Source organism: Trachypithecus francoisi, unplaced genomic scaffold (assembly GCF_009764315.1).
Source record: "Trachypithecus francoisi isolate TF-2019V2 unplaced genomic scaffold, Tfra_2.0 Lachesis_group17, whole genome shotgun sequence".
NCBI lineage: Eukaryota > Metazoa > Chordata > Mammalia > Primates > Cercopithecidae > Trachypithecus > Trachypithecus francoisi.
Genome location: NW_022681462.1, coordinates 96,831,518 through 96,858,692, shown reverse-complemented (window position 1 = coordinate 96,858,692; position 27,175 = coordinate 96,831,518). Strand labels below are relative to the sequence as shown.

Genomic DNA, 27,175 nt, shown 5'->3' with positions numbered 1-27,175 from the left:
TGAGCCCTGGTCCTTTGCTCTGGGACACCCACTGGTTCTCAATGTTTTAAGAGTAGGACTGAAGGAGCTTGGATCCTCTATTTCTGTTATATGGGAGGAAAAGCATTCTGAACGCAGAAAATACTTTCGCTTTTGGAAATCAATCACCATATAGATTTAATGCAATTACATCATTCCAGAAATACCTAGCTTGATACACAAATACATAGGATTAGACTCCTGGCAAGTGTTGCAGAATGTCATCAAAGAAGACGTGGGAAGTTGTTAAAGAAAACATGGCCACATAGCACTGCAAACATCTCCTGGGCCCTGCGGTGGGGCAGGTACCGCGTCAGAAATGAGCAAGCTTCGTCCCTGTCCTCAAGGAGAGAAGACTCACTTGGTAGATAGACGTCTGTTCAACCACTTGATGAATGACAGGAATATTTATCAAGCTACTGCCCTGGGTGACTGGGCCGGAGGGCTGAGGAGGAGGTTGAGGCTGAAAGATAGGGTCATGTGGGCGTGTTTATGAAGGGGTCATATACCTGGACAGCGAGGGGAGAAAACGGAGGAGGCAGGTAGGAACCCAGATTTGAGGGTTAATTATTGTTCAACTCCTGCAAGACACTTAGTTCTTTTCTTTTTTTCTTTTTTTGAGACAGAGTCTTGCTCTGTCACCCAGGCTGGAGTGCAGTGGCGCCATCTCGGCTCATTGCAAGCTCTACCTCCTGGGTTCAAGCGACTCTCCTGCCTCGGCCTCCTGAGTAACTGGGACTACAGGTGCGTGCCACCGTGCCTGCCTAATTTTTTGTATTTTTAGTAGAGATGTGGTTTCACCATGTTAGTCAGGATGGTCCCTATGTCCTGACCTCATCATCTGCCCGCCTCGGCCTCCTGAAGTGCTGGGATCACAGGCGTGAGCCACTGTGCCTGGCCACTTAGTTCTTAAAGAAGTAAGAGTAGGAAGAAAAGTACAAGTGAGAAAGACTGAACAAAAACGGGGATTGTAAGAGTGCATTTATTGAGACAGTTTTGCATTTGCATTTGCTTGGCCAGTCTTGTATATCATTAGATGTGGCTTACCATGACATCATTTCATTTCCAAGGAGCAAACCCACAATAGGAAAATGGAGCCACTATTATGTCCCAGATAACGTGCCTTAGGTAATGTTCTAGTTGAAGGAACTAGAAATGGAATTAAAATCACTTTTATTTACTTGCATAATAAATGAGTGGAACAGCAGATTCCTGAATCGTCCTTTAAGGGGTGTGGCCTAAAATCATTCAAATCCCTTTATTTATTTATTTATTTATTTATTTATTTATTTGAGATGGAATCTTACTCTGTCGCCCAGGCTGGAGTTCAATGATGTGATCTCGGCTCACTGCAACCTCTGCCTCCTGGGTTCAAGCGATTCTCCTGCCTCAGCCTTCTGAGTAGCTAGGATGAAAGGCATCATGCTAATTTTTGTATTTTTGTGGAGATGGGGTTTCACCGCGCTGGCCAGACTGCTGGTTTTGAATTCCTGACCTCAGGTAATCCGCCAGCCTCGGCCTCCCAATGTGCTGGGATTATAGGCGTGAGCGCCCGGCCCCCATATGTGGCCCCCATATGTGTTTTTAATAATCGATGCTATTCGAGTTGAGCTTGCTATTTATTATTCATGTCATAAGTAGAATTCTAAGTGGAATATGCTTGTAGATGTTTATGTTCTTTGGTATATTATCTGTTTGGTTCTAACATAAAAACAGTTTCTAACCCAAGATATCTGGAAAGATGGTATTCCAATGGGATGTAATAACCTCGGAAAATTTGTATTAGTTCAGAAGGTCAAGCTAGAAGATGTCACATTCAAAAAACTTACTTAACCTTAGCGCTTTTCTGAAAATCCACACTTAGAGAACCCCAGTCTTGCCAAAGGATATTTGTAAGATTTGGCTGAGTTCTCCGTCAAAAACATTTGAACTAGAGGTTGTACAATCCTGTTTCGAGTGGTAAATAAAATCCTGTCAGGTGAAGCTGCTATTTCCTGCCAAATTTTGAGATTAAAGTCAATAAGTTTAAAAGGAATTTGGTATGGGGTGAGTGAATAGCAGGCATGTGAAAGCCACTGGAAATCGAAGCGTTCCATTTGGTCCTCTGCAGGTTTTGTTTTTGTTTATTGTTGTTTGTCACCCTTGAGATAATTAAGATACTTTCTTCTTTAAAGCCCTCACTGCTTGGTCACGTGTTTTAGCAGACAGCAGGAAACCGACACCAAAGACAGTCATGAGATTAACGGGCAGGTATGGGGAGGTGGGTTGATGGGCTGGTTTTGTCTGGCTTCTTCAGGTAAGTTAGCTTCTTCCTTGAACCTTTTACTCGAAACATAACTGAAAGTAAAATTTGGGAATTTATACTCAGCTGGTTTATTCTTGTATTCTTTAAACATTTGTCCAGGATTTATTTAGAAGAGAGCTTGGAGGAAGAGCAGAGAAAGAAGAGCCTGGCTGCCTCTAACCTGCCAGCACCCCTCCAGGCAACAGGTGCCTGGAGTGACCGGGCCCACCCCGGTGCCTTAAAGGGCATGGTGCCTCCTGGGAGAGGGATTGCCCCCTCCACCCCAATTCTCTTTCAAAGAAATTATTTAACCACATAATATCCTGGCTTCCTGAAATGAGTTCTGGTTAATATAATATTCTCTCTCCCCAATTCTTTTTTTTTTTGAGACGGAGTCTCACTCTGTCGCCCAGGCTGGAGTGCAGTGATGCAATCTTTGTTCACTGCAAGCTCCACCTCCTGGGTTCACGGCATTCTCCTGCCTCAGCCTCCCGAGTAGCTGGGACTACAGGCGCCCGCCACCATGCCCAGTTAATTTTTTGTATTTTTTTTTAGTAGAGATGGGATTTCACCATGTTAGCCAGGATGGTCTCGATCTCCTGAGCTCGTGATCCGCCCGCCTCGGCCTCCCAAAGTGCTGGGATTACAGGAGTAAGCCACCGCGCCCGGCCTCTCCCCAGTTCTTAAAAAAAAATGTTGATTGTGATAAAATACACATAACATAAAATTTGCCATTTTAACCATCTGTAAGTGTATGGTTCAGTGGCAAAATGGAAACCCTGTACCCATTAAACACACACTGACTCCCTATTTTCCACTTCTCCCCAGCCCCTGGTAATCACTCTTTCTGTTTCTATGAGTTTGTCTACCTAAGGTAGCTCATATAGGTAGAATCATACAGCATTTTTCCTTTTGTGACTGGCCTATTTCACTTAACCTTCTGTCCTCAAGGTTCATCCACACGATAGCATGTATCAGAATTTCCTTTCTTTTTAAAGCTCAGTAATAGTCCATGATATGGGTAGACCATATTTTGCTTTTTCATTCATCTGTCACCCTGGGTTTGCTGCCGCCTTTTGGCTATTATGAATGATGCTGCCACGAACATGGGTGTGCCAATATCTTTTCGACACCTGCTTTCAGTTTTTTTGGGTGTATACCCAGGACTGGAATGGCTGGATCATAAGCTAATTTTATTTTTACTTTTTTGATGAATTCAGACTATTTTCTGAAGTGGCTGCACATTTTACATTCCCGCCAGCAATGCACAAGAGTTCCAGTTTCTCCATATCCTTGCCAACACTTGTTATTTGTTTATTTATTTTTTTAATAGTAGTCATTTTAATAGATGTGAGGTGGGCACAGTTTACATTCCTGCCAGCAGTGCACAAGTTTCAGTTTCTCCATATCCTTGCCAACACTTGTTATATTCTGGGTTTTTTTTTTTTTTTTTTAATAGTAGTCATCTTAATAGATGTGAAGTGGTGGTATTCACCCTTTTAAAAACTTTCAGTGCTTAGTTGTTAAGGCAGGCCCAGGGTGTAGATGTTGAGTTCCTAGGAACAGACAACAGATTGCCAGGTGGAGCCCGTGACCCTGTCACTTGTTGAGAATTAATGAGAAGATTTCCTGCTTTCAAATTGAGGTATTTTCAGATTTGCAAAGAAGTTATTCAATAGAGGGGACTGCTAAAGATATCAGAGCACCACTAATCTAAGCTAAAGCCACAGCTGGGGATATCAAAGCACCTTCTGGTTATTTGTGGTAGGAAAATACTCCAGACTAATCCAGTGGGAAGGTCACAGAGGAAGTTGGAGTCTTGGCTCTGTCTTTGACATGGGGAGAGCTTTGCTAAGTCAATTCCCATTTCTGGGCTTACTTTTAAAAAATGAGGTTGTTGGAACAACAACTAAGGATCCTTCTAACTTCCAAATTCTTGGATTCTGAGCAGTAACCTTGAATTTGCTCACTGAAGAGGGGCAAGGATGCTTGTTCTTGAGAACAAGAGAGCAGAGCAACAATTAAATTATTAAAGATGCCTCTTCAGTTGCTAAGAACTAAGGAGTGGAGCCTTTGTCTTGGAACGGATAGAGCTGGAATTAGACCTTGCAGGTTACCCAGGCCAACGTGCCTCCTTTACAGAGGAGAGGCTAGGATGCAGAGATGTGGTAATGCTATCCAGTTATGAGCTTTCTCTTTCTTACAAGTAAAAAAATATCAACAGTAGTTCTTAGATGTGCTGGCCTGGGGTTGGGGCCTCACTGCTGGGGAGTTGGTCTCATCATTCGGTGACAAACACACCTCACCTGCAAGGGTGATGAAGGCAAAGAGATGGGGAACATGAGAAGGGGCTTCACAGAACCGAAAGAGAGGTTCAAAATCCAAAGAACTGGGTTCCAGTCTGCTGAAACTGGAATCCAGACAGCCTCTCTTCACTAGCCCTGCAATCTTCATTGCACTTTGGCTATCTTCTGGTTTTACCATCTGAAAGGCTGCATTCCTACAGGGTATTGTGAGAGTCAGCAGGAGATAATGTATATGAAAGAAATTGTACAAAGATGTTATTAATACTGCTTGCACGTAGTTTTAGAGTTAGAGGGTTACCTTTCTTACCAAACACATGTTAAAATCTAAGTTCAACGTGGAAGGAATAAGAAGTATCAGGGTTATAAAGAATCATTTCTTGCACTGTACATCTTTTCAGAAACCATCCCACCGCACCTTTTTTTGCATGAAGTTAGACCTGCACCATTCGTAAACTTAGAGAAATGTGTGTTTTGATATTTATATATATGTGACGTATTAGCAGGACAGATGAAGGGGGAGCTGGGCTCTGGCGTTTACCCCCAGGTGAAAAGGAAGGCAGATGTGTGTTCCTCCCTGAGTGTGTTTACTAAGGGCTGGGCTTGTCTCCTCCTGTTGAGAGAGGAGGTGTATCTGTACAGAGAGCTTCATTTAAAATTGTAAAATGCACCTGGGAGGGCTTCTTGCATTCTTTCCTTTGTAGGTATCATTCATGACTTTTGGTTCTCTGGCCTGTTCTAAATTAGAATTAAATCCACAGTTCTTACTAGCCCCTGCATGCAGGGGATTTGACCACTTTTGAGCGTCATTTGCAAATGGGTGTGCTGATCTCACTTTTGCTTATTTCATAGCAGTTGGGGTAAGATATACAAAAGGTATATTTTGTTTTTTTAACTTGAAAGACCAAAGTTTTATCCTTGGCCTTAAGAATGTAGCTCATCAAAGAACAAACAAACCATACAGTTTCCTCTACTCTCATACACACTTCTGACACCAAACCTGTGTGTGCCTCTTCCACACCAAGCAGTTCTCCAGCTCTTGGAGCACACCAACTGGGTGCCTATAATTGAATTCATTTCAGACACCGTCTACCTGGAGTTAGCATCAGATTCCACAGGCTAAGGACTCATCCCCACAAGCTGTCCCTCACTTCAGATCCCAGTCAGTCTGGGCCTCCTGTGCGTCTGCCTGACTGGCTATAAATCAGGGGTTCCCATGACCACCTCCTTGGGTTCATTCCTTTGCGGATCGGCTCACGGAACTCAGGGAAACAGTTTACTGATTGCCACTGGTTTGTTATAAAGGAGAAAACTCCGGAGCAGCCAGGTGGAAGGGTGGAAGGGTGCACAGGGCAGGGTGGTGGGGTGCCAGTGGTGCTTCTATGCCCTCTCCAGCACCCCAGCCTCCCAGCACTGCCACGCCTTCACCAACCTGGAAGCTCTCTGAGCCCCTTTCTTTCGGGTTCTATGGAGGCTTCATTACACAGGCGAGATTAATTTACTCATCGGCCATTGATTACACTTAATCTCCCTCCCCTCGCCCTCCCTGGAGGTTGGGGATGGGGTGGGGGGTGGGGAGTGGCTGAAGGCACCAACGCTTATCACAGATTAGTTCCTTTGGCAGCTAGACCAGCCCCCATCCTCCAGAGTCCTCTGATTAAACTTTGGTATGGTCGAAGGGGGCTTATCTTGAGTGACAAAAGACGCTCCTTTCACCAGAGCAATAAAGCTCTGGAGCTAAGGAGCTGTTTCAGGAGCAGGGGAAGAAAACGAAATATCGTAACAAAAGGCATTCCTATCACTCTGATCACTTAGAAATTATAAGGGGTTTAGGAGTTCTGGCTGGGATCTGGGGATGAAGACCAAAATATATATTTCCTTTTACATCATAATATCACAGCGCCACTGAATGATAGGAAAAGCTCCCAGAACCAACCTGTCTACACGGCAGGTTTGTGAGCCACAGGTTCACACACGTGGTGTTTCCTGGAGTCTGTAAGTGACCTGAGGTGGGGGTGTTATCTGTGTGGTCACCTGTGTCCTGGGATAGTCGCCTTGAAGAATGGCAGCAGTGTGGACCAGGAGGAGGGGTGAGGTCTCGGGGTGGACTGGAAATTACGTCGTGCAAATCCTTCCTGTTTGGGCGGTATTTGCAACCACGTGGCTTCACGAATCCACCAAAGCATCAGGTGAATAAACGGGAGAGGAGAAGAGAGTCTGGGACTCAGCCCTGGAGTATAAGTCAGAGCTGGAAAGAAGAGACTCCCGAGACTGGATGACCACCAAGAGGTGCCACGTCCCTGAAGGGCCAGAGTAGGGATGGCGTGACCCCCTAAAGCCAAGCAAGGAGTGGAGAGAGGAGGGCTGGAGGACTCCTGCCTGCCATGACCCAGTCCAGGGATAAGATGTGAGTGCCATGGGCCAGTCAAGACCGCCGGTTAGCACAGCAGGGCATAGTGACGGCAGAAGGATGGGAGCGGAGAGCTGCGTAGAGTGGACAGTGATGTGGGCAGGCGTGGGCTGCACCAGGTGGTCAGGGATCCGGAGCTATGAAAAGAAGGCCAGAGCACAGTGGTGGCTCCAGCTGCCTTGAACCCAGAATAGCTCTTGTCCTGTCCCTATCCGTCTGTGTCTTCTGTCTCTACCTCCTTTCCAGGCGGGGAATTGTTTCTCTCCTAGCCTTCCTGCCATCAAGTTTTTTTCTTGCCAGAGTGATGCTTTTGCTAAATCTTGGATCAAAGTGTCATTTTGTTCCAGAATCTGATGGCTTCACACAGCAGAGCCCACATCTCCTGGCACGGTTTCTCACTCTCCATCCTTCCCTTCTGCACATTCTCTGTTCTGGGCACAGCTCCCTCTTCCAGTCTGGTAGTTTTAAGCTTCCATGCTTCTGCATGAACCTCTCACTGTCCCGCAGTACCCTGTCCACCTTCTCATCTGACATCTGAGGGTGTCCTGTCCTCCTCCAAGCCCGCCTCCAGTGCCAGCTCCTCTGATGCACCTTCTTTCCTTGATCATAACTCCCTTAGTGTTTACTTAAAACAAATTCAGCAACACTGACATATATTTTAGTTTGTGTGTGCGTGCGTGCGTGCTACTGCACTCCAGTCACACTCAGCTCACTGTAACTTCCACCTCCTGGGTTCAAGTGATCCTCCCACCTCAGCCTCCCAAGTAGCTGGGACTACAGGTACGCACCACCACACACAGCTAATTTTTGTGTTTTTAGTAGAGATGGGATTTTGCCATGTTATTCAGGCTGATCTCAAACTCCTGGGCTCAAGCCATGCACCTGTTTCATTCTCCCAAAGTGCTGGGAGTATAGGTATAAGCTACTATGCCCTGTTAGTTCCTTGGATATTACCTCTGTTTCCTTCACGAGCCTGTGAGTCCTTCCAGGGGACAGGACTTTTCTTCTTTATCTCTGTGTTGTGGCCCCAGGCCCTGTACAGGAGATGGCCTGAATGTTTGCTGAGTGGATTGCAGTTGATAGCCGGCCAGCAGCCCAGAGCGCTGGTGTTCCCTGGAGCAGTGGAGAGAAGTCAGACACGCAGACAAAGACCGCATGGAAATTGTCACAAACAAAAATCATTCATTTCCCTTCTCCAGTAAAAATAGTCATTTGTTTTTCAACTAGTATCAAGTAGCTACTGTGATTGGCATGGTGGGGGATCCTAAGCTGTATGAAATAGTCTCTTTCCTCTACAGTCTTGAGATTTAGTGTGTAAAACGTGTCCATCATGACAGAAGAAGGGGCAAGTGGCAGTGGTCCTAAGGACAATATGAACAAGCTTCATGGGACTGCAGAGGAGACAGGGCCTGGGGACAACTGAGATTAGATGTCATGGGGTCAAGGCTGTCTGTGCTGGACTCTGGGAGAGTAGAGACTGGTGGGCTTGCTGTGGGAGTTGGAGTGATGGGCCGTGATGGGCTGTGATGGGCTGTGATGGACCCTGATGGGCCGTGATGGGTCGTGATGGACCGTGATGGACCCTGATGGGCCGTGATGGGCCGTGATGGGCCGTGACGGACTGTGATGGACCCTGATGGGCCGTGATGGGCCGTAATCGGCCCTGATGGGCCTTAATGGGCCACAATGGACCCTGATAGGCCATGGGGGTGGACGGAGCACATTCCACAAACGAGATGAGCTGAAAGTTGAGTGTGTAATCTACGTTTTTGAAATGGTGAGGAGTTCATTTTGATTGGCTCTTCCTTGGATTAATTGTGTGTCTGTGTGTGTTTTTTTTGTCTGTTTTCCAGGCACAGACCATGAATTACGTGGGGCAGTTAGCTGGCCAGGTGTTTGTCACCGTGAAGGAGCTCTACAAGGGGCTGAACCCCGCCACGCTCTCAGGGTGCATTGACATCATTGTCATCCGCCAGCCCAATGGAAACCTCCAATGCTCCCCTTTCCACGTCCGCTTTGGGAAGATGGGCGTCCTGCGCTCCCGAGAGAAAGTGGTGAGCTCTCAGGGCACGGGGACCTGGCACCGGCTCTCCTTAGAGAATGCCCTTGCACTCTGGTGATGCCACCTGTCTTGAACTCTCAGACCCAGAGTTTTAGGTCTCCGTTGGAAATGGTCAGTCATAGAACTGACAGTGACTAATTGAAATTATTCTAGTTAGCATGGCTGTGTAAATTAAAGTGCCATGGCACACACCACTGTTTATTAAGCTCCTGTATCTGTGGGTCAAGAATTCAGGCAGAGCACAGTGAGATGGTTTTTCTCTGCTGTCTGGGGCCTCAGCTGGAAAGGTCAAAGGCTGAGGGCTGGAATCATCTGAACACTCACATTCTTTGTGACCGGTGGTTGATTCTGGCTCTTGGCTGGGCTCTTTGCTGAGGCTGTTGGTCATACCAACTACCCATGGCCTCTCCACGTGGCCAGGGCACCCCACAACACAGTGGCAGTGGTGAGGTGAGCATCTTGAGAGGGAGGAAGCCAGGCAGATGCTGGATCTTCTTATGGCCTAGCTTTGCAAGCCACATGGCATCACCTCTGCTGTGCTCTATTGGTTGGGGCCATCATAAGGCTGCCTGGGCTCAAGGGGAGGAGAAATAGGCTTTTCTTGGTGGTGTCAGTGGAAGAAGGATAAAGTTCATAAATTTGGAGAGGAGAACTAGGTTGTTGCCTTGCCTGCTGGGTGGCCAATTCTGACAGGCTGGGAAGTGTAGCCTCCGGCCAGAAGCAGAAACAGACGCTTTGAAGGAGGGGCAAAGAGACCAGGGATTTCTGGGATCACAGAATCTACATATTTAATAAGCCACAGGAGGGGAGTCACGAGTGTTCAGGAGAGGAAAACATGCACATGTGCAGCTAAGCGTCATGCTTCTCCAGGGGACCCATGTTCAAAACACGATGGCACTAGCACCAGCCAAGGGTAGAGTTTTCTGGTGTCTGACATCAAAGGGTGGAGCAGAGGAAGGGAAAACCCTCAGGGCACATTCTCCCTAGATGGGCCAGGACCAGTTCCTGGGCTCTTATCAGGCAAACAACAACAAAAAAAAGGCAGAGCAGCTTCTTTTGCTGATACCAGTGCAGAGTCTTTTGAAAGGGCTGGTTTCTGTTTGGCCCTTTTGAAATGGCGGTTACTAAGGTGGGGTATGAGGAAGCATGTCCTATCTCGCATTCCATCATGGCCTGGAACTCAGTTCTCAAGGTTTCTCTGGCATCTCCTTGACCAAGAGGGGGTCCGTTCAGTCAGTTGTGAGCTTAGATTTTTATTTCTAGTTTATTTTCAGGAGTAGCAAAGGTTCTGGAAGAGCGGGTAGGACCGGGATATTGATGTGGCCAGTTTTAGCAGACAATCTGTCACACAAATGGAAAGAAACAAATATTTACAAATAGACATTTCATGCCCCCACCTAATGTGGATTTTGGGATGAGGTCTCATGATTCGTCCTTTGAGTTAAGTTCAAGTGGAAGCTCTTCCTTGAGTATGGGTGAAGGATCCCAGCCAATAGTTGGTGAGTTTTCCAGAGTATAATTTCTAATGTCTGGGGCTGGGGAAGCTTTGATTGCAGCTTGAACTCTCACCAGCCACGTGACCCTGGTCTAGTCACTCCTCTTGTCTGGCCTAGCTCCTCAGCCGAAAAAGGAGGAGTTAGACCAGGTGGTCTCGGAGGAATCTTTCTATTAGCTTGCTGCAGAAACAACTGCAGTTTTTGCCACTATTTTTAATAATTATAATAATGGCCAAAACCGCAATTATTTTTGCACCAACCTACTGTTTTGGGTTCGTTCTTTCCTGGTCAGGGGCCTGCACTCCCCAACCCAGAACTCCTCCAGTGCTCAAGTGACCGTTCCCTTGGATGGGACTGCCTGACTGAGACTGGGAGTTGTGCGGCACTTCAGGGTATATGTGATGACAGCGTATCCACAGAGACTTGGCTCTCCCCACGAGGTCTCCTGTTCTGGTGAAGGCAGCTCATTCTTTTCTTAACCATGTTTTCCCCTCAGGTTGACATAGAAATCAATGGGGAATCTGTGGATTTGCACATGAAATTGGGAGATAATGGAGAAGCATTTTTTGTTCAAGAAACAGATAATGATCAGGTAAGGAGGGCTGGGCGGTCAGGGTTGCTTCCTGGTTTTGAGCTTTGAGCAATGGTTATCTGGAGATACCGCGGAAGTTTGTGCAAAGTAATACTGGCCCTGGCTGTGTGGACAATGGGGCAGAGAAAAGTGGGCATTGATCTGTATGAGGGATTTGAGCCAGATGGCCTGGGGGTGCGCTGAGTCCACACAGACTCAGCTCTCCTGGCTGGCTTCAGTTTGCTGACGACTTCCCAGGAGACAGAGGGATGGACTTCACACATGGGCCTGGACCATTGTCAGAGGTGTACAGATTACACTGATGTGTCAAATCTCAAATGCCCAATGTTCTTTTGTTAAGTGAGTGGCTGAATTACTTTAAAAAATATTTTAAAAATTTTAATAGCTTTATTGAGATATACGTCACATATACACAATTTACCCATTTCAAGTGTACACGTAGTGGTTTTAGTATATTTACAGACAGGTGCAACTATCACCACCAGTCAAATTTAGAACATTTTCATCACCCCCAAAAGAAACACCATACCCTTTAGATATCGCCTCCCCTATACTCTACCCCCAATCCCTGAGCCCTAAGTTACCACTAGTCTTTCTATCTCTTATAGATTTCCTTATTCTGAACTTTTAAATGGAATTATAGTATCCCATCTTTTGTGCCTTTTTTGATTAATGTTTCAAGGTTCATCCAGGTTTTAGTATGTATCAATATTTTATTCCTTTTTATGGCTGAATAGTATTCCATTGTATCCATAGACCATGTCCGTTCATCTGTTCCATTCATCATTACAAACAACTTGGATTGTTTCCACCTTTTAGCCATTGTAAACAATGCAGCTGTGGACATTTGTATACAAGTTTTTGTGTGGACACATGCATTTGATTTTTCTTGGTTATATACCTAGGAATGGCATTGCTGGGCCGTGTGGTAACTTTACATTTAACAGCTGAGGAACTGCCAGACTGTGTTACTAAGCAGCTGTTCCATTTTATATTCCTACCAACAGCACACAAAGAGTTCTGATGTGTCTACATCTTTGCCAATACTTTTCTGATTTTGTGATTCTAATCATTCTAGTGGATGTGACGTGGTATCTCTTTATGGTTATGATTTGCATTTTCCTAATAACTAGTGGTGTCTGACATCTTTTTATGTGCTTATTGGCCATTTCTGAATCTTTGGAGAAATGTCTATTCAGATCCTTTGCTAGTTCGTGTGTGTCTGTGTGTTGTTTTTCTTTTTTACTACTGTCATGTATGCCTTCATTATATATTCTAGGTACAAGTCCCTTATCGGGTATATGATTTGTAAATATTTTCTTCTATTGCGTGGGTTCTCTTTTCACTTTCTTGATGGTGTCCTTTGCAGCACGAAAGTTTTTAGTTGTAATGAAGTCTAATTTCTTTCTTTTTAAAGTTTGTGTTTATCTTTTTAATGTCTGCTGTTTTTTCTTTTGTTGTGTATGATTTTGGTGTCATATACATGTAAGAGTCCTTTGCCAAATCCAAGGTCATGATTTATGGTTATGTTTTCTACTGAGACAAACCACGTCTTTAACTCTTTTGTTCACAGATGAAGCACCTTAAAGAGGTCTGATGTAGGGGTTCCTGAATGAAATTGGCTTGAACTAGTTCCTTTCCAGGAAGGCAGCCATGATTAAAAAGGAATGGCTCTTTATAGCTCCAGGTTTTATTTATTTATTTTATTTATTTTTTATTTTTTGAGACGGAGTGTTGCTCTGTCGCCCAGGCTGGAGTGCAGTGGCCGGATCTCAGCTCACTGCAAGCTCCGCCTCCCGGGTTTACGCCATTCTCCTGCCTCAGCCTCCTGAGTAGCTGGGACTACAGGCGCCCGCCATGTCGCCCGGCTAGTTTTTTTTTGTATTTTTTAGTAGAGACGGGGTTTCACCGTGTTAGCCAGGATGGTCTCGATCTCCTGACCTCGTGTTCCGCCCGTCTCGGCCTCCCGAAGTGCTGGGATTACAGGCTTGAGCCACCGCGCCCGGCCCATAGCTCCAGGTTTTAAAGCAAGTGTCCATAATTGCAGCTTCGGGACAGAACCGTCCCAGGCACTGCCTCCATCCTGCCCACCCAGAAGGGTGGTGCCTGGGGAGGACCCAGCATCTCCCCTTCCATGTTCTAGAGTAACTCTGTTGCTACTGGGGATCCCTGCCCACCTGCTCTTCACCTCTCTTAGATGGGAAGACTCCGAAAATACTAATTGGTTCCTAATGGCCTTTGACAGAAACTCTTTCCACTGCATGTGGACACCTGCATTTTTAATTTCTATTTGTACCTGGCTTTAGATAGATTCTTGGCTGCCGGAGCTGAGGAAGCATTTTGGGCCGGCATGCAGCGGGACCTGTATGGGGCCTGCTTGCTGGTCTTGCTGGTCTGACAGGGTGCCTGTGGTGGGGGAGGTGGGGCCTTGGAGGCCAGAGAATGTTCAGCAACATACAGATGCCTCTTAGGACCCCCGGGATGCTGCTGGAAGCTGGGGAGCCTGTGTCCTTCAGCACTGCTTGGTGCTGCATGTGCCTGCAGGGGTCTGCCTGGCTGCCCATTCCATGCCAGCCTGCGGACAGCAAGGGCCCTTCTCTGCTCTTGACCTGAGAATTTGTGCTGCTTCTCTAGTTGGTCTAGTCCAGCAGCCAGGTGAGATGACCTCTCACAGCTGCATGTCTCCGGTGTACATGTTCTATTTCAGCATGTCTGAAGCTCTCCAAACCTACTTGAATGATCAGCAGCACATTTTTATTTATTCCCTCTGTTTTCTGTATATTCTTATTGTCAACAAATTTCTCATACAAAACGAGGCATTCATTGATAAAATGATTACTAGAGTTTTATAAAAACTGCTGAATCTTTACAAACAACCGCTAAATGGACAGGCTGTGCTTTTCCCTTTTGTCTTTAAAGAGAGGATCAGTATCTGCTTCCTCCATGTTCAGGGCCCTCCCTGAACCTGCCCTGCTGTCGGTTGTTTTATGTGTTTTTTGTTTTTAGATCATTATTATCTTAATTCAGTGCATATAAAAAATACACAATACACATTATCTCTCTTTCTGTCTCTAACACCCACCCACGCACACCCACATCTACACAGAAGTGCAAGAGTGCATCCAATTCTCAGCATAATATGGTGAGTCAAAGCCCATTTTTTTTCTCTGTGCTCTGGATATTTCAGCCACAGTTGAATTTCGGAGGCTTGAGATCACTGAGAATTACCTCCCCTTGTTAAAATTACATAAATGCAAGATTGAGTACAAAGTGGCATTCAGTACGTTGTTAGCTTTCTGATCATCTACCAGATTGGGCAGCCACATCTCCTGGTCACCGTGGCTGTGGCCTCTAGCTGGCCTGTCTGCTGTGGCCCCCCCCAGGAGGTACTTGGCCTCTGAAATGAATCCTGGAGGCCTCTGGCAAGGCCCTGCTCCTTTCACCCGAATTAACGAGGCTTTTTTTAGAAAATGTGTTCTTTTCTCAGGAAGTCATCCCCATGCACCTGGCCACCTCCCCCATCCTGTCAGAAGGAGCTTCGAGAATGGAATGTCAGCTGAAGAGAGGCTCTGTGGACAGGATAAGAGGCCTGGATCCCGGCACGCCAGCCCAAGTGATCGCTCCCAGCGAGACGCCGTCAAGCAGCTCTGTAGTAAAGAAGAGAAGAAAAAGGAGGAGAAAGTCCCAGCTGGACAGCCTGAAGAGAGATGACAGCACAAACACGTCTGAGGATGAGGACATGTTCCCCATTGAGATGAGCTCGGATGAGGCCATGGAGCTGCCGGAGAGCAGCAGGTAATAACCATTCAGGGTGGAGGGGTTGTGCCAGAATCAGACGGTTACCCGTTCAAGATTATTTTTATAAACTTTCCCCCCATAATTCCTTATTCTTTTATGTGTTTTAGACCAGTGGTCCCCAACCTTTTTGGCACTAGGGACCAGTTTTGTGGAAGACAATGTTCCCATGGACTGGGGGTGGATGGTATTAGGATGATTCAAGCATATTATATTTGTAGTGCTCTTTATTTCCATTACTATTACATTGTAATATATAATGAAATAATTACACAACTCACCATTGTGTAGAATCAGTGGGAGCCCTGAGCTTGTTTTCCTGCAACTAGACAGTCCCATCTGGGGGTGATGGGTGACAGATCATCAGGCATTAGATTCTCATAAGGAGTGTGCAGCCCAGATCTCTCCCATGTGCAGTTCACAACAGGGTTCCTGCTCCTGTGAGAATCTCATGCTGCCACTGATCTGGCAGGAGGAGGAGCTTAGGCGGTAATGTGAGGGATGGGGAGCGACTGTAAACACAGATGAAGCTTTGCCAGCTTGCCTGCCACTCACCTCCTGCTGTGTGGCCCAGGTTCTGACAGGGGCACGGACCCCAGGAGTTGGGGACCCCTATTTTAGGCTGACTTTTGGAATCATGTGGACCCAGTCCTAGAGTGGGATAAAGATTTGCTGTGCTGTAGCCAAGAGACAGGTGGTGATGCCAAACCTCCTTGGCTGATCACTTTAGCAGCCTGGGATGGAGTCAAGAAACAGGAACTGAGCAAATGAATAGTTCATGACCAAACCTATTTTCTTGGAACCTATTTATTCTTATTTGAGCACCAATCGTGCACAGTTGGGCTGATTTATAGGCAAGCGCTGATTTCAGGCTTAAAAGTTAATGAAGAAAATGCTGTTTTCTCTATAAGCAAACTTTTTCCTTTTTCCTTTTGACTTAGGTCCAAAGTTTAATGAAAATTTTGTTTCCTTTTTCTTTGCTTTTAACAATGTAGTGAAATTCTGTTTGTATGTATTACTATTTTGGTGAAAAATGCCAGTTTTAAAAGATAAAATTCATTTTGAGAGGATATTTGATGTTTCAGATTTTTATGTAATTCAGTGTAATTTTTGATAATTTTGTTAACATAAAGAAGGGATAAGGAACATCAGGAGTATCTTCCTGCGTCATTATTCGGAATAGAATATATCTTTTTTTTTGGTGAAAAAGAAATGACAACTGGCAACAAATATTGCTTTTCCCAACTACAGCCTCTAACCTGTGACAGGCTCAGAACCAGGGTCATTGGGCTTCTTATAATGGCCTTGTCTGCATGACTGTTACGTCCAAAATTTAGGGGTAGGTGTTCCAGGTAATATCAACATACAGACAGAAGGCCTCTGCATGATTGAAATTGTGAATTGTATTTAGTAGTGAGTGTGCTTATACCTGAGACTAGGCCGTTTGCAGTTATTCTGTAACCATAAGGCATATTCTGTAACCATTTATTTCTTCTGCTAGACGAAACATGATCAGCGCATGGTCATGGAGTTATTCGGCAGCTCTGCCTGTACCTGGCAGGGGTTTTAGACCACCCTGGGGCCGGTTTGGGGCCGCTCTACCTCCCAGGCTTTTGGAACGTGACTGTGTAGGGTAACAAGAGGTGGCATGATGGGAGGAGCCAGGAGTGTGATCACCGCACGCGTGTCTGAGTCCAAATGCCGAAACAAAATCATTTTACATTTAGAATTCAGCCAGAGCATTAGCACACAGACACATTTATGGATGCCGGTATCACTTTCTCCCCTCCCACTGCCTAGAACAGGTCTGGTTGTTTAAAGAGATCATGTTAATTACAAAGCACTTAGAGCTAATCAAGAAAAAATTGGAACTTGATTGTGAATCTATCATTAAGAATTCTCTGACTTTAGTCTTCTTATTTTTTTCCTCCAGAACTCTTCCTAATGATATATCTCCATTCCAAGATGATATTCCTAAGGAAAACCTCTCCCCAGCCGTGATTTACCCTCAGTCAGCCTCATACCCTAATTCAGATAGAGAGTGGTCGCCCACTCCCAGGTAAGCTGTTCCCCTGGCCCAGGGGAACAATTCTAAGAAAAGAATGAAATAGAAATGAAAAGTGAAAATAATTAGGACCAGGAAAAACACAGTGTAGAGTAGGAGGTACAGATTAGGATTAAAAACAGAACATGTTCAGATCATACACTTATATCTGGTGTCAGACTCCATCTGCAGATATGGCTGTAGCTCCCTGGAGGTGAACTTGAAAGGAAAAACATGTAAATTACATCATGCTAATTGTTAATAGGAGAAAACAAAGTGGCAGAGCCTTTCTTGATACTTAGCCCTAAGTAAAATTCAAAAACACAGACATTGCTTCAGGAGCCGCTGAGGTCGTTCAGGGTTATTAGAATGATGCCTCCCCCCACACTTAATCCATTCTGCCGAATTCAAGAATATTTATTTCCCTGAAATGAACTCACAAGTTGCCCTAGAGGAAAACTTGGAGAACTAGAGCTGCTCACTGTGCAAATGCCATCCTGACGACCCCAGAGATGTTTACATCAGTGAAGCCTGTGGGAATAGTGAGCCCCCCAGCTAGTTTTCAAAGGACTTGGGGAAGAGGATAGATCTAAATCCTGTGTTCTCAACACAGGAAATAATATAACCCCCACTGGGATGAAAATTCATTCTTGGGTGGCAACAGCATCTTAGACATTATAATGGTTTGTGGTCTCTAAGGGGCCATAGCATTCACATTTCATGGTGAGTGGAGCTGGGCTATGAATTTCTCAGAATGCTCGGGGGGGTGGTGATAATGAAAAAGAGACTGAGAAACGCTGATCTAAATGCCAGTGACATCCTTGGATTATTTGTACACCTCATGCTTTAGATTTGCTTCTGGAATCTGAAGTAGAAGTGTGCGAGCCCCTAGAAACTCTGGGTTCCTGCCTAAAGCCAGTCTTATCAAAACGCCACCCCAGTTCCAGTTTGATCAGGGTAACCTTGGCATTAGCAAGCGGCAGTCCCCAGTGTATGCTGACATGGAGGCTGGAGAGAAAATAGACACGTCCCATGTCTGGTTTCCAGCCAATACTGATGTCGCAGGTTAGTCCAGCAGGCTGAGGCTGAGGCCTGTGACAAAGTCCCTGCATGGAGGTCGGCTGCGTCAGAGCCTAGCCCTGTTCAATAGAAACATAATAACTAGCTCCATATGTAATTTTAAGATTTCCAGTAGCCCTATTTTTAAAAAGTTAAAAAAAGATGAAATTAATTTTAAAGCTGTATTTCATTTGACCACAGTATTTCCAAAATATCATTTCAACAAGCAATCAATTTTAAATAATTATTAATGAGATATGTCACATTTCTGTTTTCATACCAAGCCTTTAAACTCCATTCTGTATTTGACATGTGCAGAACATCCCAATTTGGACCAGCCACATTTCAAGTGCTCAGGAGCCACTTGTAGCTGGTGGTTTATTATAACGGACAGTGCAGATATAAGACCTTTCTAGATTCTCATTCTTTCTCTAGGTCTGTGGAGATAAAATAGTGGAGGGAAAAATAGTGGTGTAGGAGGAAAATAACGTAGAATATTTAGAACCCAATAATAGATTGAAAACTCTGTTCAAGCACTGTAGGTTAATTTTAAGGATTTAAAAGAAATACTTTAAACGCAACTCTGAGCATGTTTAATGCTCCAAACATCTGTAACGTTTTGCCTCATGAATGCAGCACGATGACTGAGTCAGGTTATGTAGATTGGACCGTCACCAAATGGAATGAAAAATAAGGATAAATAGCTACATTTCCACACTTGGAATTAGGTATTTTCTGTAAAGAGACAGTTGACAGCATACACGATCAGATTTTTGGCTTATGTAGTTTGATTCAGCACCGAAGTGTGACCAGAGACGATCACTCCTACACGTGGGTGAAACAGAAAGTGAAATAGGTCATTTGGCAGTTTCCTGTTTTTGTGTCTCAGAAAATTCACACTGGTTTCTTAGCAATTTCAATATCCAGTGCTCTGCCATTATCAGATGCCTGAGTTTATTTTCTTAAAAATGTCATTGTTGAGAGTAGTCAAATACTTTATATAATCTTATATATAATCTTGATATAATATACTTTATGAAATCTTACTTGATGTAATTGACCTCTGATTTTGTCTTTCTTTTAATGTGTATCACGTGGTGGTATCCAGTAGCCTGGTAGATTGCAAAAGGACTGCCCCTCATCTTGCAGATGCAGCCGAGGGAGGTCTGTCTAGTTCTTGCCCTCCACAGTCTTCCCTGTTCCATCCTCCGGAAAGGTAGAGGAGTTACTTTCCCCATTGGGATGTATTCAATAATGAAAAATTTGATCTAACTCTTATTATAAGTGTATTTTACCATTAACCAAATTACTTATGAAGAAAATACCTATAGATTATATGAAGTGAAAATTTTGATCTAACTCCTACAAATCGATTTCACTAACCAAATTACTTATGAAAAAATATGTCTATAGATTACTCTCTTCCTTTCATTATAAGCATTTGTCGATGATCAGATTTTTTTTTTTAATTCCTAAATTTGACTCTCTGGAAATTATGGTTAAGCAAATAATTTTACCTAATTCTGTGGAGTGCTTTGAAAATGAGAATAATGAAATATGGCTTGGGAACATGATCTTCTGTTTTCTGTCTAGGGTTGTTTGACAAATAAGTTTACAAGATATTTTTAGAATACCACTCGAATTTATTATAACCATTTAAGCAGTTTATTGGGCTGTCTGAATAATGGAGTCAGACACTTTCCGCAGCATTTCTAGAACAGAATCTTGGAGAATGGGCTGAGTCTCAGGCTGAGGATCACAGGTTGGTGTGTTCATTCGATGCAGCCATCTCAGATTTCCGCCTTCATTCCCTCAGTTTTGGCCTACCTACTTTGTGGACTTACATGGTTTACTTTATAAGCCCTTAGCAAATGAAGCTACGATTAATCTGTACATGGGAAAACCTTTTTTTCTTTTTGATTAAAGAACCAGACCTCAGGATGTACTTCATTCAGAGGCTATATTTGCAGAAGAAAAGTCCGTTTAGAATGAGGAAAACAAAGTCGTAAACAGTTGTAACTAATTAGCCTTATTGGGACTGGCAAAAATACTGAAAACTTTGATAAGGCTAATAAATACCTTATTTATGAACATCAGTCATCGACCTTGTAAGCTTACTTTTTTGAACAACCCCTTGATCTTAAAATAATAATATTTGATGACAGAGCACTTTGGAGTCATCTTTCTGGTAAATCCCACTTGGCAGTGGGCCCCGTTCCTGGGTCCTCTTCGGTCCATCTGAATTCCCTCAGTGACGGTCAGCAGAAAGAGCTTCTGTATTTGTGCACAGGACCTTTGGAGAAGGGCTGCTGTGGCCTGAACGGGCAGCATTTATGGTGGTGGCCTGTTTGCTGTCGGGGAGGGACTTGCAGCTTAGACTTTCGTGTAGGGCTGGGCTCCTTATGCATGAGTTGGCACCCCTGAGGGCCTCTAGGGCTTTGTTTCGTGGCTTGCGGCTTTTAGGAAGGGACCAGAATGTTAGGAACTCTGGAGTTGGGAGTCGCTGCAGGAGAACCGTGTTCCACATTTTTGTTCTTCTAGAGCAGAGGTTGGTAAACCACGGCCCATGGGTCAAATCTGGTCCACCATGTGCCTCTGTCAAGCTTTCCCGGGCATAGACAGTTGGTTTACATACTGGCTGTGGCTGCTTTCACACCACCACGGCAGCGAGTAGTTGCGACAGACGTCATAAGACCCATAAAGCCGAGATATCTACCACTGGGCTCTTTACAGAAAATGTTTGCCGACCCCTGCTCAGAGCAAGCTTTGTCTAAAGGACTTTATTTCATTTGGTGGCAGTGAGATAATTTATTGCTCCAAAGAGCTTATAGCCAAATATGTTCTATTTTGTATGGTAAAACAGTGGCAAGAGCTTTTTAGACAAATACTTTGAGGTTTGGGCACAGCACCATTGAGGGTGAGAAGCCAGTTTCGATGAACTTCCTCCACAATGATGCTGGAGAAAGAGTGGATTCAGGTCAAACTTGTAGGTACCAAGGCCCCTCGCTGGAGGCCACAGCCTGCACTTTTCCCATTGCAGTGATACTGAACATGGGACTGTAGATGCTTCAGTGCCATAAAAGTGTTGTCTCTTTGGAGAAGTCCAATTGTAGAACTGGAGGAGCAAGGAGGTTGAAAGACCAGGAGGTTTTCTCACACGGATGTGTGGGGGCCCCACGTGCCTTCTCATAGGACTGCTCCCTAAAGGGCAGAAATGTGTGTCTGTTGGGAGCAGGGTGTCCCGTTGCAGAAGCTCTCCTAGTGTGTGTGATGTCAGGAGCCTCCTCTCCCCAGGCAGGAGAAAGAGAGGGTACAGGCTACCCCGTGGCAGTACGTCGTTAGAAGGGCTGGGAGTCGGGGGCACCCAGGGAGCAGGGACCACCCTCTGCCTTTCCGTGTGAGATGAGAGGGGGGCGCTTGGTCTAGCTACTCTATGTAGCTTGAGCAAAGAGATTCAGGATCGGTTTAGCCCATAGGGTCCGTGTTTGTTGGATACAAGTTATGGATCATCATGAACTCACCTTGTATTGACAGGAAAGCTGTATTCAATTGGAGTTGAACTCTAACTCAAAGATAAATGAGACCAGGAGCATCAGTCTCCGAAGAATAGATAAGGTCTGGGAAAGAAGATAGCAGGGGAAACTGCAAAGTTTTGTTTCCTGCTTTGTCTGAAAACTCTGCGGTCTTCTTCTAGAGGAAATGATGCGGGAAAATAAGCAATAATTAACCATGTTATTATGCGGCAATAAATAATTACAAGAGTTGCTGCTGTAAATAATATTTCTCTAAGTTGTTTAGAATACGGTGAGGATCTTGTGGATAAGTTAGTGACTTTTGGATGGTTACTTTGGCTGGGCAGAAGTAAGACCTCATTTGGGTCTTCAGAGTAAAAATTCAGGAAACATGGAGGTGGTTACTGAGCAAGCCTTAGCCAGTTGGTGAGTCCCTTGTCAAATATTCCTGGAAGACATAAGATCTTAGAAAATTTCAACTTGGAGGCTCCTGCCCAACGTTATCGAGTTTATTTGTGGCATCCAGCATCTTTGGTAAAACTGGCATATGATATAATTCCCTGTTTCCGAGGCCAGTGCAGATTATAAATATTTAAAATATAGACTCTAATGAGTGCCTGCGGGAGCCAACCAAGACCCTTTTGCAGCCATCTGACAGCAGAGGAACTTGGTTTGGAAGCAGAATGCAGGAGATGCGAGTGCAGAGTGGGGTGGGGAAGGGTGGTCTTTTTGAGGTAAGAACAGACTATTTTTCCCTTTCTTTTTCCATCGCTTTCTTTTGTAAGACATTCTTTTCTGGGTTACTTCTTTTTCTCCTCTCCTCTGCGGCCCAGCAGGCGGCAGGGTGGGGCGGGCGACCCACGTGGAGCGCCTTCCACGGGACGCGCTGCACTGCCCCCTGGTGGCCGGAGGAGGGATTTGTCATGAGGCTCTGCTCAGAGCGAACGACAGCTGGGGGTGCATTTTCCGGGCTATTTGAGCCATGGAGCTGGGCCCAAAACATTTACAGAAGTTTCTTTTCCCACCTTAATTTTCGCTTTGTGTTTTCTTAAGTCCTTCCTGTTCCCGACCTTCAACACCTAAAAGTGATTCAGAATTGGTCAGCAAGTCCACGGACAGGACGGGGCAGAAGAACCCAGAAATGCTCTGGCTGTGGGGAGAGCTGCCGCAGGCTGCTAAGGTGAGCGTCTCTTCAATTCTGCCACAGACCAAAGATTTCTAACTTAGCTTAAATTACATGGAATTAGTATCATAGCATAGCCAAGAAACACAGCTACCAGAAGCCAGAGGTAAACCAAAATATATTAAGGATTAGCCTTGAATGTTGGAATTACTTTCTTCCACATTACCAACAGTATAGAGAGGTCTCATTGCTTTTGTAGATTTTAAACCCATGGGATTCCTCTTAGGATTTACTTTTTTTTTTTTGAGACAGTCTCACTTTGTCACCCAGGCTGGAGGACAATGACTGTATCTTGGCTCACTGCAACCTCTGCCTCCCTGGTTCAAGCGATTCTCCTGCCTCAGCCTCCAGAATAGCTGGGATTACAGGCGCATGACACCACGCCTCACTAATTTTTGTATTTTTAGTAGAGACGGGGTTTCACCATGTTGGCCAGGTTGGTCTTGAACTGCTGACCTCAAGTGACCCACCCACCTCGGCTTCCCAAAGTGCTGGGATTGTAGACGTGAGCTGCCATGCCCAGCCAGGATCCACATTTTCTATCACAGCTAAATGCAAATTAAATTAAAGAAATACAACTTACACATAATCTTGCTGTCTTGAAACTGTAAACAAAAATAGCTTCCAGCTCTTGATTCTGCTAGGTCAGTGATGACTGGAGCAAAGCCACAGGGGGAGAGATGTGGACTCTTGGCCCATTGAAAGAGAAGCTGAGTTGTGAGAACTGGAATCCACATGTTCTTGTGTCCCTCACAGAGAGAGACATTTGGGAGAGCCCTGGGAGAGGGAAAGGCTAATAGAACAGAAATGAAAGATTTCAGCCTAATAGATAAACAAAGTCAGAAAACCTTAAGGTTTTGATTCATCAAGTAGTAAGTATTTCTGGGCCCTCATTGTTGGTGGGACCCCGAATTTGACCCTATGGATATCTCCAAAATACATAGAGAAGTAGCTGAGTGTAGCAGAGAGAATGAGGGCCTGGGAGGCAGCAAGTTATTCTGGGTTTGAGTCCTCACTCCACCACTTTGCTAGAAAGGTGACCTTGGGCAAATGAGTAGACTTCCCTGAACCTCAGTGTCTTCATCTGTAAAATGGTGAGAAAATGACAGAATTGTTGGGAGGTTAGAAGAGCTAATGTAGGTATGTGAAGTATCTGGCACCTGTAGGCCCTCTGAATATTTGCATTCTTTCTCCTTGGCTGTGCCACATGCACGCTGAGCCCCAGTTTCCCTATCTTGGAAATGCAGTGGGTTTACATGTAGGTACATAATTGGTTCAGCAAATGTGTTTCTAAAAACATGAAATGAACACAGTCTTTTCTTTCAAGAAATTTTACTTGGTATGCTAATGTATTATAGGCATCTTGAATTATGTTATTATATCACAAGCTTTAAAAAATATTGTAAGGTCCTTAGAAGATGCTATAGCCTTTTGCATCCCCAATAAGTGTTTGTAATATGAATGAATGAATGAGTGAGTGAGTGAGTGAATGAATGACTATTGAAAACGTTCCTTAAAAAGAGTCAAGATGGGCAGCTTTTTGGAGAGTAGTCTGTTGAGGCCAAAGTTGTGGATCCATTTCTTTTCTAGATTACATTTAGATTTCACAGAAAGTGCTGATTTCCCTGTCCACAGCTATGGTGCTGACCCAGCCAACTCTCTTTGCAAGTTGATGTCATTAGTTGCTGGAGAAACAGCATGGAAGTGCAAATCCGTCACTTCTTCTGGCAAAATAGTTGTAACCGTAGATTTTCTGTTAGCATTGTTTTCATTTTCCATTGAAGCTGTTTGATCAGATAGAGAAGTAAATACCTTTTCCCCTCTTTTTAGCCCATGAATTGCATTTTGGGTTTTGTTTGAATAAATCTTTTCTGTAACTGGAAATCCCTCTGATGGTAGAATCAGAAATGCTAATTTCTCACTCATGTGAACCAACTATCACCAAATCTTGACTTATTCACTCATGTTTTGGGAGTAAACTTCATTGAAATATACATACAGAGAAATACAGATTGTAAATGTATAGCTCAATACATTTTCACAGCAGGAACAGATCTGTGCAACGTGCACCGAGACCGAGAAGCAGAGCGTGACCAGCAGCATGGAAACCCCCACTCTTTGCGGTCACTGCTCAGACTGACCCCTCTGCTCCCTGCAAGGGTAAACTTGATCTTAACAGCAGAGATTAGTTTTGCAAGATTCATTCATGTTGTTGGTGTAGCTATAATTCATTTATTCTCATGGCCACAGAGAATCCCAGTGTGTGTGACTAGACTTGCCATCTAACAGTGAACATTTAGGGTGCTCCTGCCTGTTGGCATTGCTAATCTCACTTCTCTTTGGCAGTTGATGTTTTACAGGAAAGTTCATTTGCTTTGGACCTAATATCTTGGTTTCCGGACTTTTTGGCAGGTATAGAAATCACCAGGTGATTCCTGAGGCTTAAAAGTCCTTGCCTGCTTTTGATTACTTCTTGTTCTCTGTCCAGTTTTTCTGGTTGCCTCTGTGCTGACCTTCTCTTTCTCTCTCTGTCCCTCTCTCCTCTTTGCTCTAGTCTTCTTCTCCACACAAGATGAAAGAGTCCGGCCCATTGAGCACTAGAAAAATTTGTGATAAAAGTCACTTTCAGGCCATTCACAGCGAATCTTCAGACACTTTTAGTGACCAATCGCCAACTCTGGCCGGAGGGGCGCTTCTGGACCAGAACAAGCCTCAGACAGAAATGCAGTTTGTGAATGAAGAAGACCTGGAGACCTTAGGAGCAGCAGCGCCACTCTTGCCCATGATCGAGGAGCTCAAACCCCCCTCTGCCAGTGTAGTCCAGACAGCAAACAAGACGGATTCTCCTTCTAGGAAAAAAGGTATGAAGGTTGGGTTTCCCCAGCTGTCTTCCTGTTCATAGTTTATGCTCACTCTTCAAATGACAGGTCCTTTCCAAAGTTCCAAGGAAACTGAGGTAGAAACTGAACTATGACAATGATCATGTTCAGTCTGTGCTCTTCGGAGGAATATTTTAATTATCAGAACTTAGTCACAGGAAATCAGGCATGAAGGAGGCCTTGAGGATCATGTAGCAAACTTCCTCATTTTACACACCAGGGCTGCTGAGACCTGGGAGAGTTAAGTCCTTTTCAGCACACCATGGGACCCATAAATGTGACTTTAATAAAGCTGATTATTAGGTTAATCCCGGCCGCCTCTCTTCTTGACCTGTGTTGCTTTCCAGCCCCTTACCCACTGTAATTTCTGCATACCATTTGTCGCGATTTCAAATGATCATTATTTTATTGATTTATTTTTGCCCGACTCCCCTATAGTCTGAGATCAAGAGTCTTTTCTATCGAACTTACCTTTCTCTCCTCGGCGCTTGGCATAGTGGTTGGCACACAGTGGCGCTCTGCATTGGTTTAATGCACTCCTGGTTGTGCGTCAGTATCAACGATGCCAGGCCTGATCTCTATCCACCCAGCAGCTTCGTGTGGTGTTCTAGAATTGTATGGACCAATTACATCATTCTCTGCCAGAAGTAAAGAGGGCATTTGAAGTCATCATGCCCAGTGTCTGACAATGCACAGTGTCGGATGCTTTGCCTCGGGGTATTGATGGGGAAGTGCCCAATGAAAGCTTTTATCATTTCATAGTAAGTGTAATGATAATGGTAATAGCCTCAATGCGTTGAGTGCTCAGTACACTTCAGGTACTTTACGGGGGAGGAATGAGGCTCAGCAAAGTTAACTAACTTGATCCCGGCCACACGATGGTGGATGACGGCCCTGGTTTGTGGACCTTGGCGGTCTACAGTCATGTTGTACTGCCCACCATTTTCCAATGGGAAAAGCGCAGGCTGTGGCCTCCAGCGAGGGGCCTCGGTACCTACAAGAGTGACCTCAATCCACTCTTTCTCCAGCATCATCATGGAAGAAGTCCATCAAAACCAGCTTCTCACCCTCAACGGTGCTGGGCCCAAACCTCAAAGTATTTGTCTAAAAAACTCTTGCCATTCAGTTTTACCAGACAAAATAGAACACATTTGGAACTACTGTGGTTCTTAGGAAGTTTGAGTACCTGGAAGCCCATCTGCACATAGTGTTTAAATGCTGTTTCTATAGATACAAGGCCATGAGGTCATTTCTAGAAGAGTGGTTTTCTAACTTGAGCCATTCGCCCTTTTAGATAAACGAAGCCGACATCTTGGTGCTGACGGCGTCTACTTGGATGACCTCACAGACATGGATCCTGAAGTGGCAGCCCTGTATTTCCCCAAAAAGTAAAATTCCTCTTAATTCCTCACATCATTTTCTATAATCTAAATACCATTCTGTGTGAGCCCAGTCTTCCCTTATGTTTGATTAGAAAGTGTGCAAGACAGCCAGGCACGGTGGCTAACGCCTGTAATCCCAGCACTTTGGGAGGCTGA

General features: G+C 44.8%; 1 protein-coding gene across 10 annotated transcripts in view; it reads left to right on the top strand.

Annotated features, from left to right (window-relative positions):
• Positions 1-27,175, top strand: part of LPIN1 (lipin 1) — a 144,806-nt gene that overhangs the window by 72,330 nt on the left and 45,301 nt on the right. For 6 of the 10 annotated variants that reach the window (XM_033176525.1, XM_033176529.1, XM_033176532.1 and 3 more), the window contains 8 exons: positions 8,869-9,069; positions 11,070-11,165; positions 14,653-14,960; positions 16,894-17,019; positions 19,172-19,279; positions 22,629-22,755; positions 25,313-25,619; positions 26,932-27,025. In XM_033176525.1, coding sequence (XP_033032416.1) covers positions 8,869-9,069; positions 11,070-11,165; positions 14,653-14,960; positions 16,894-17,019; positions 19,172-19,279; positions 22,629-22,755; positions 25,313-25,619; positions 26,932-27,025 — 1,367 coding nt within the window. Of the gene's footprint in view, positions 1-3,810; positions 7,013-8,868; positions 9,070-11,069; positions 11,166-14,652; positions 14,961-16,893; positions 17,020-19,171; positions 19,280-22,628; positions 22,756-25,312; positions 25,620-26,931; positions 27,026-27,175 lie in introns of those variants that run through there. The other 4 variants (XM_033176535.1, XM_033176527.1, XM_033176531.1 and 1 more) reach the window with 3 other exon arrangements.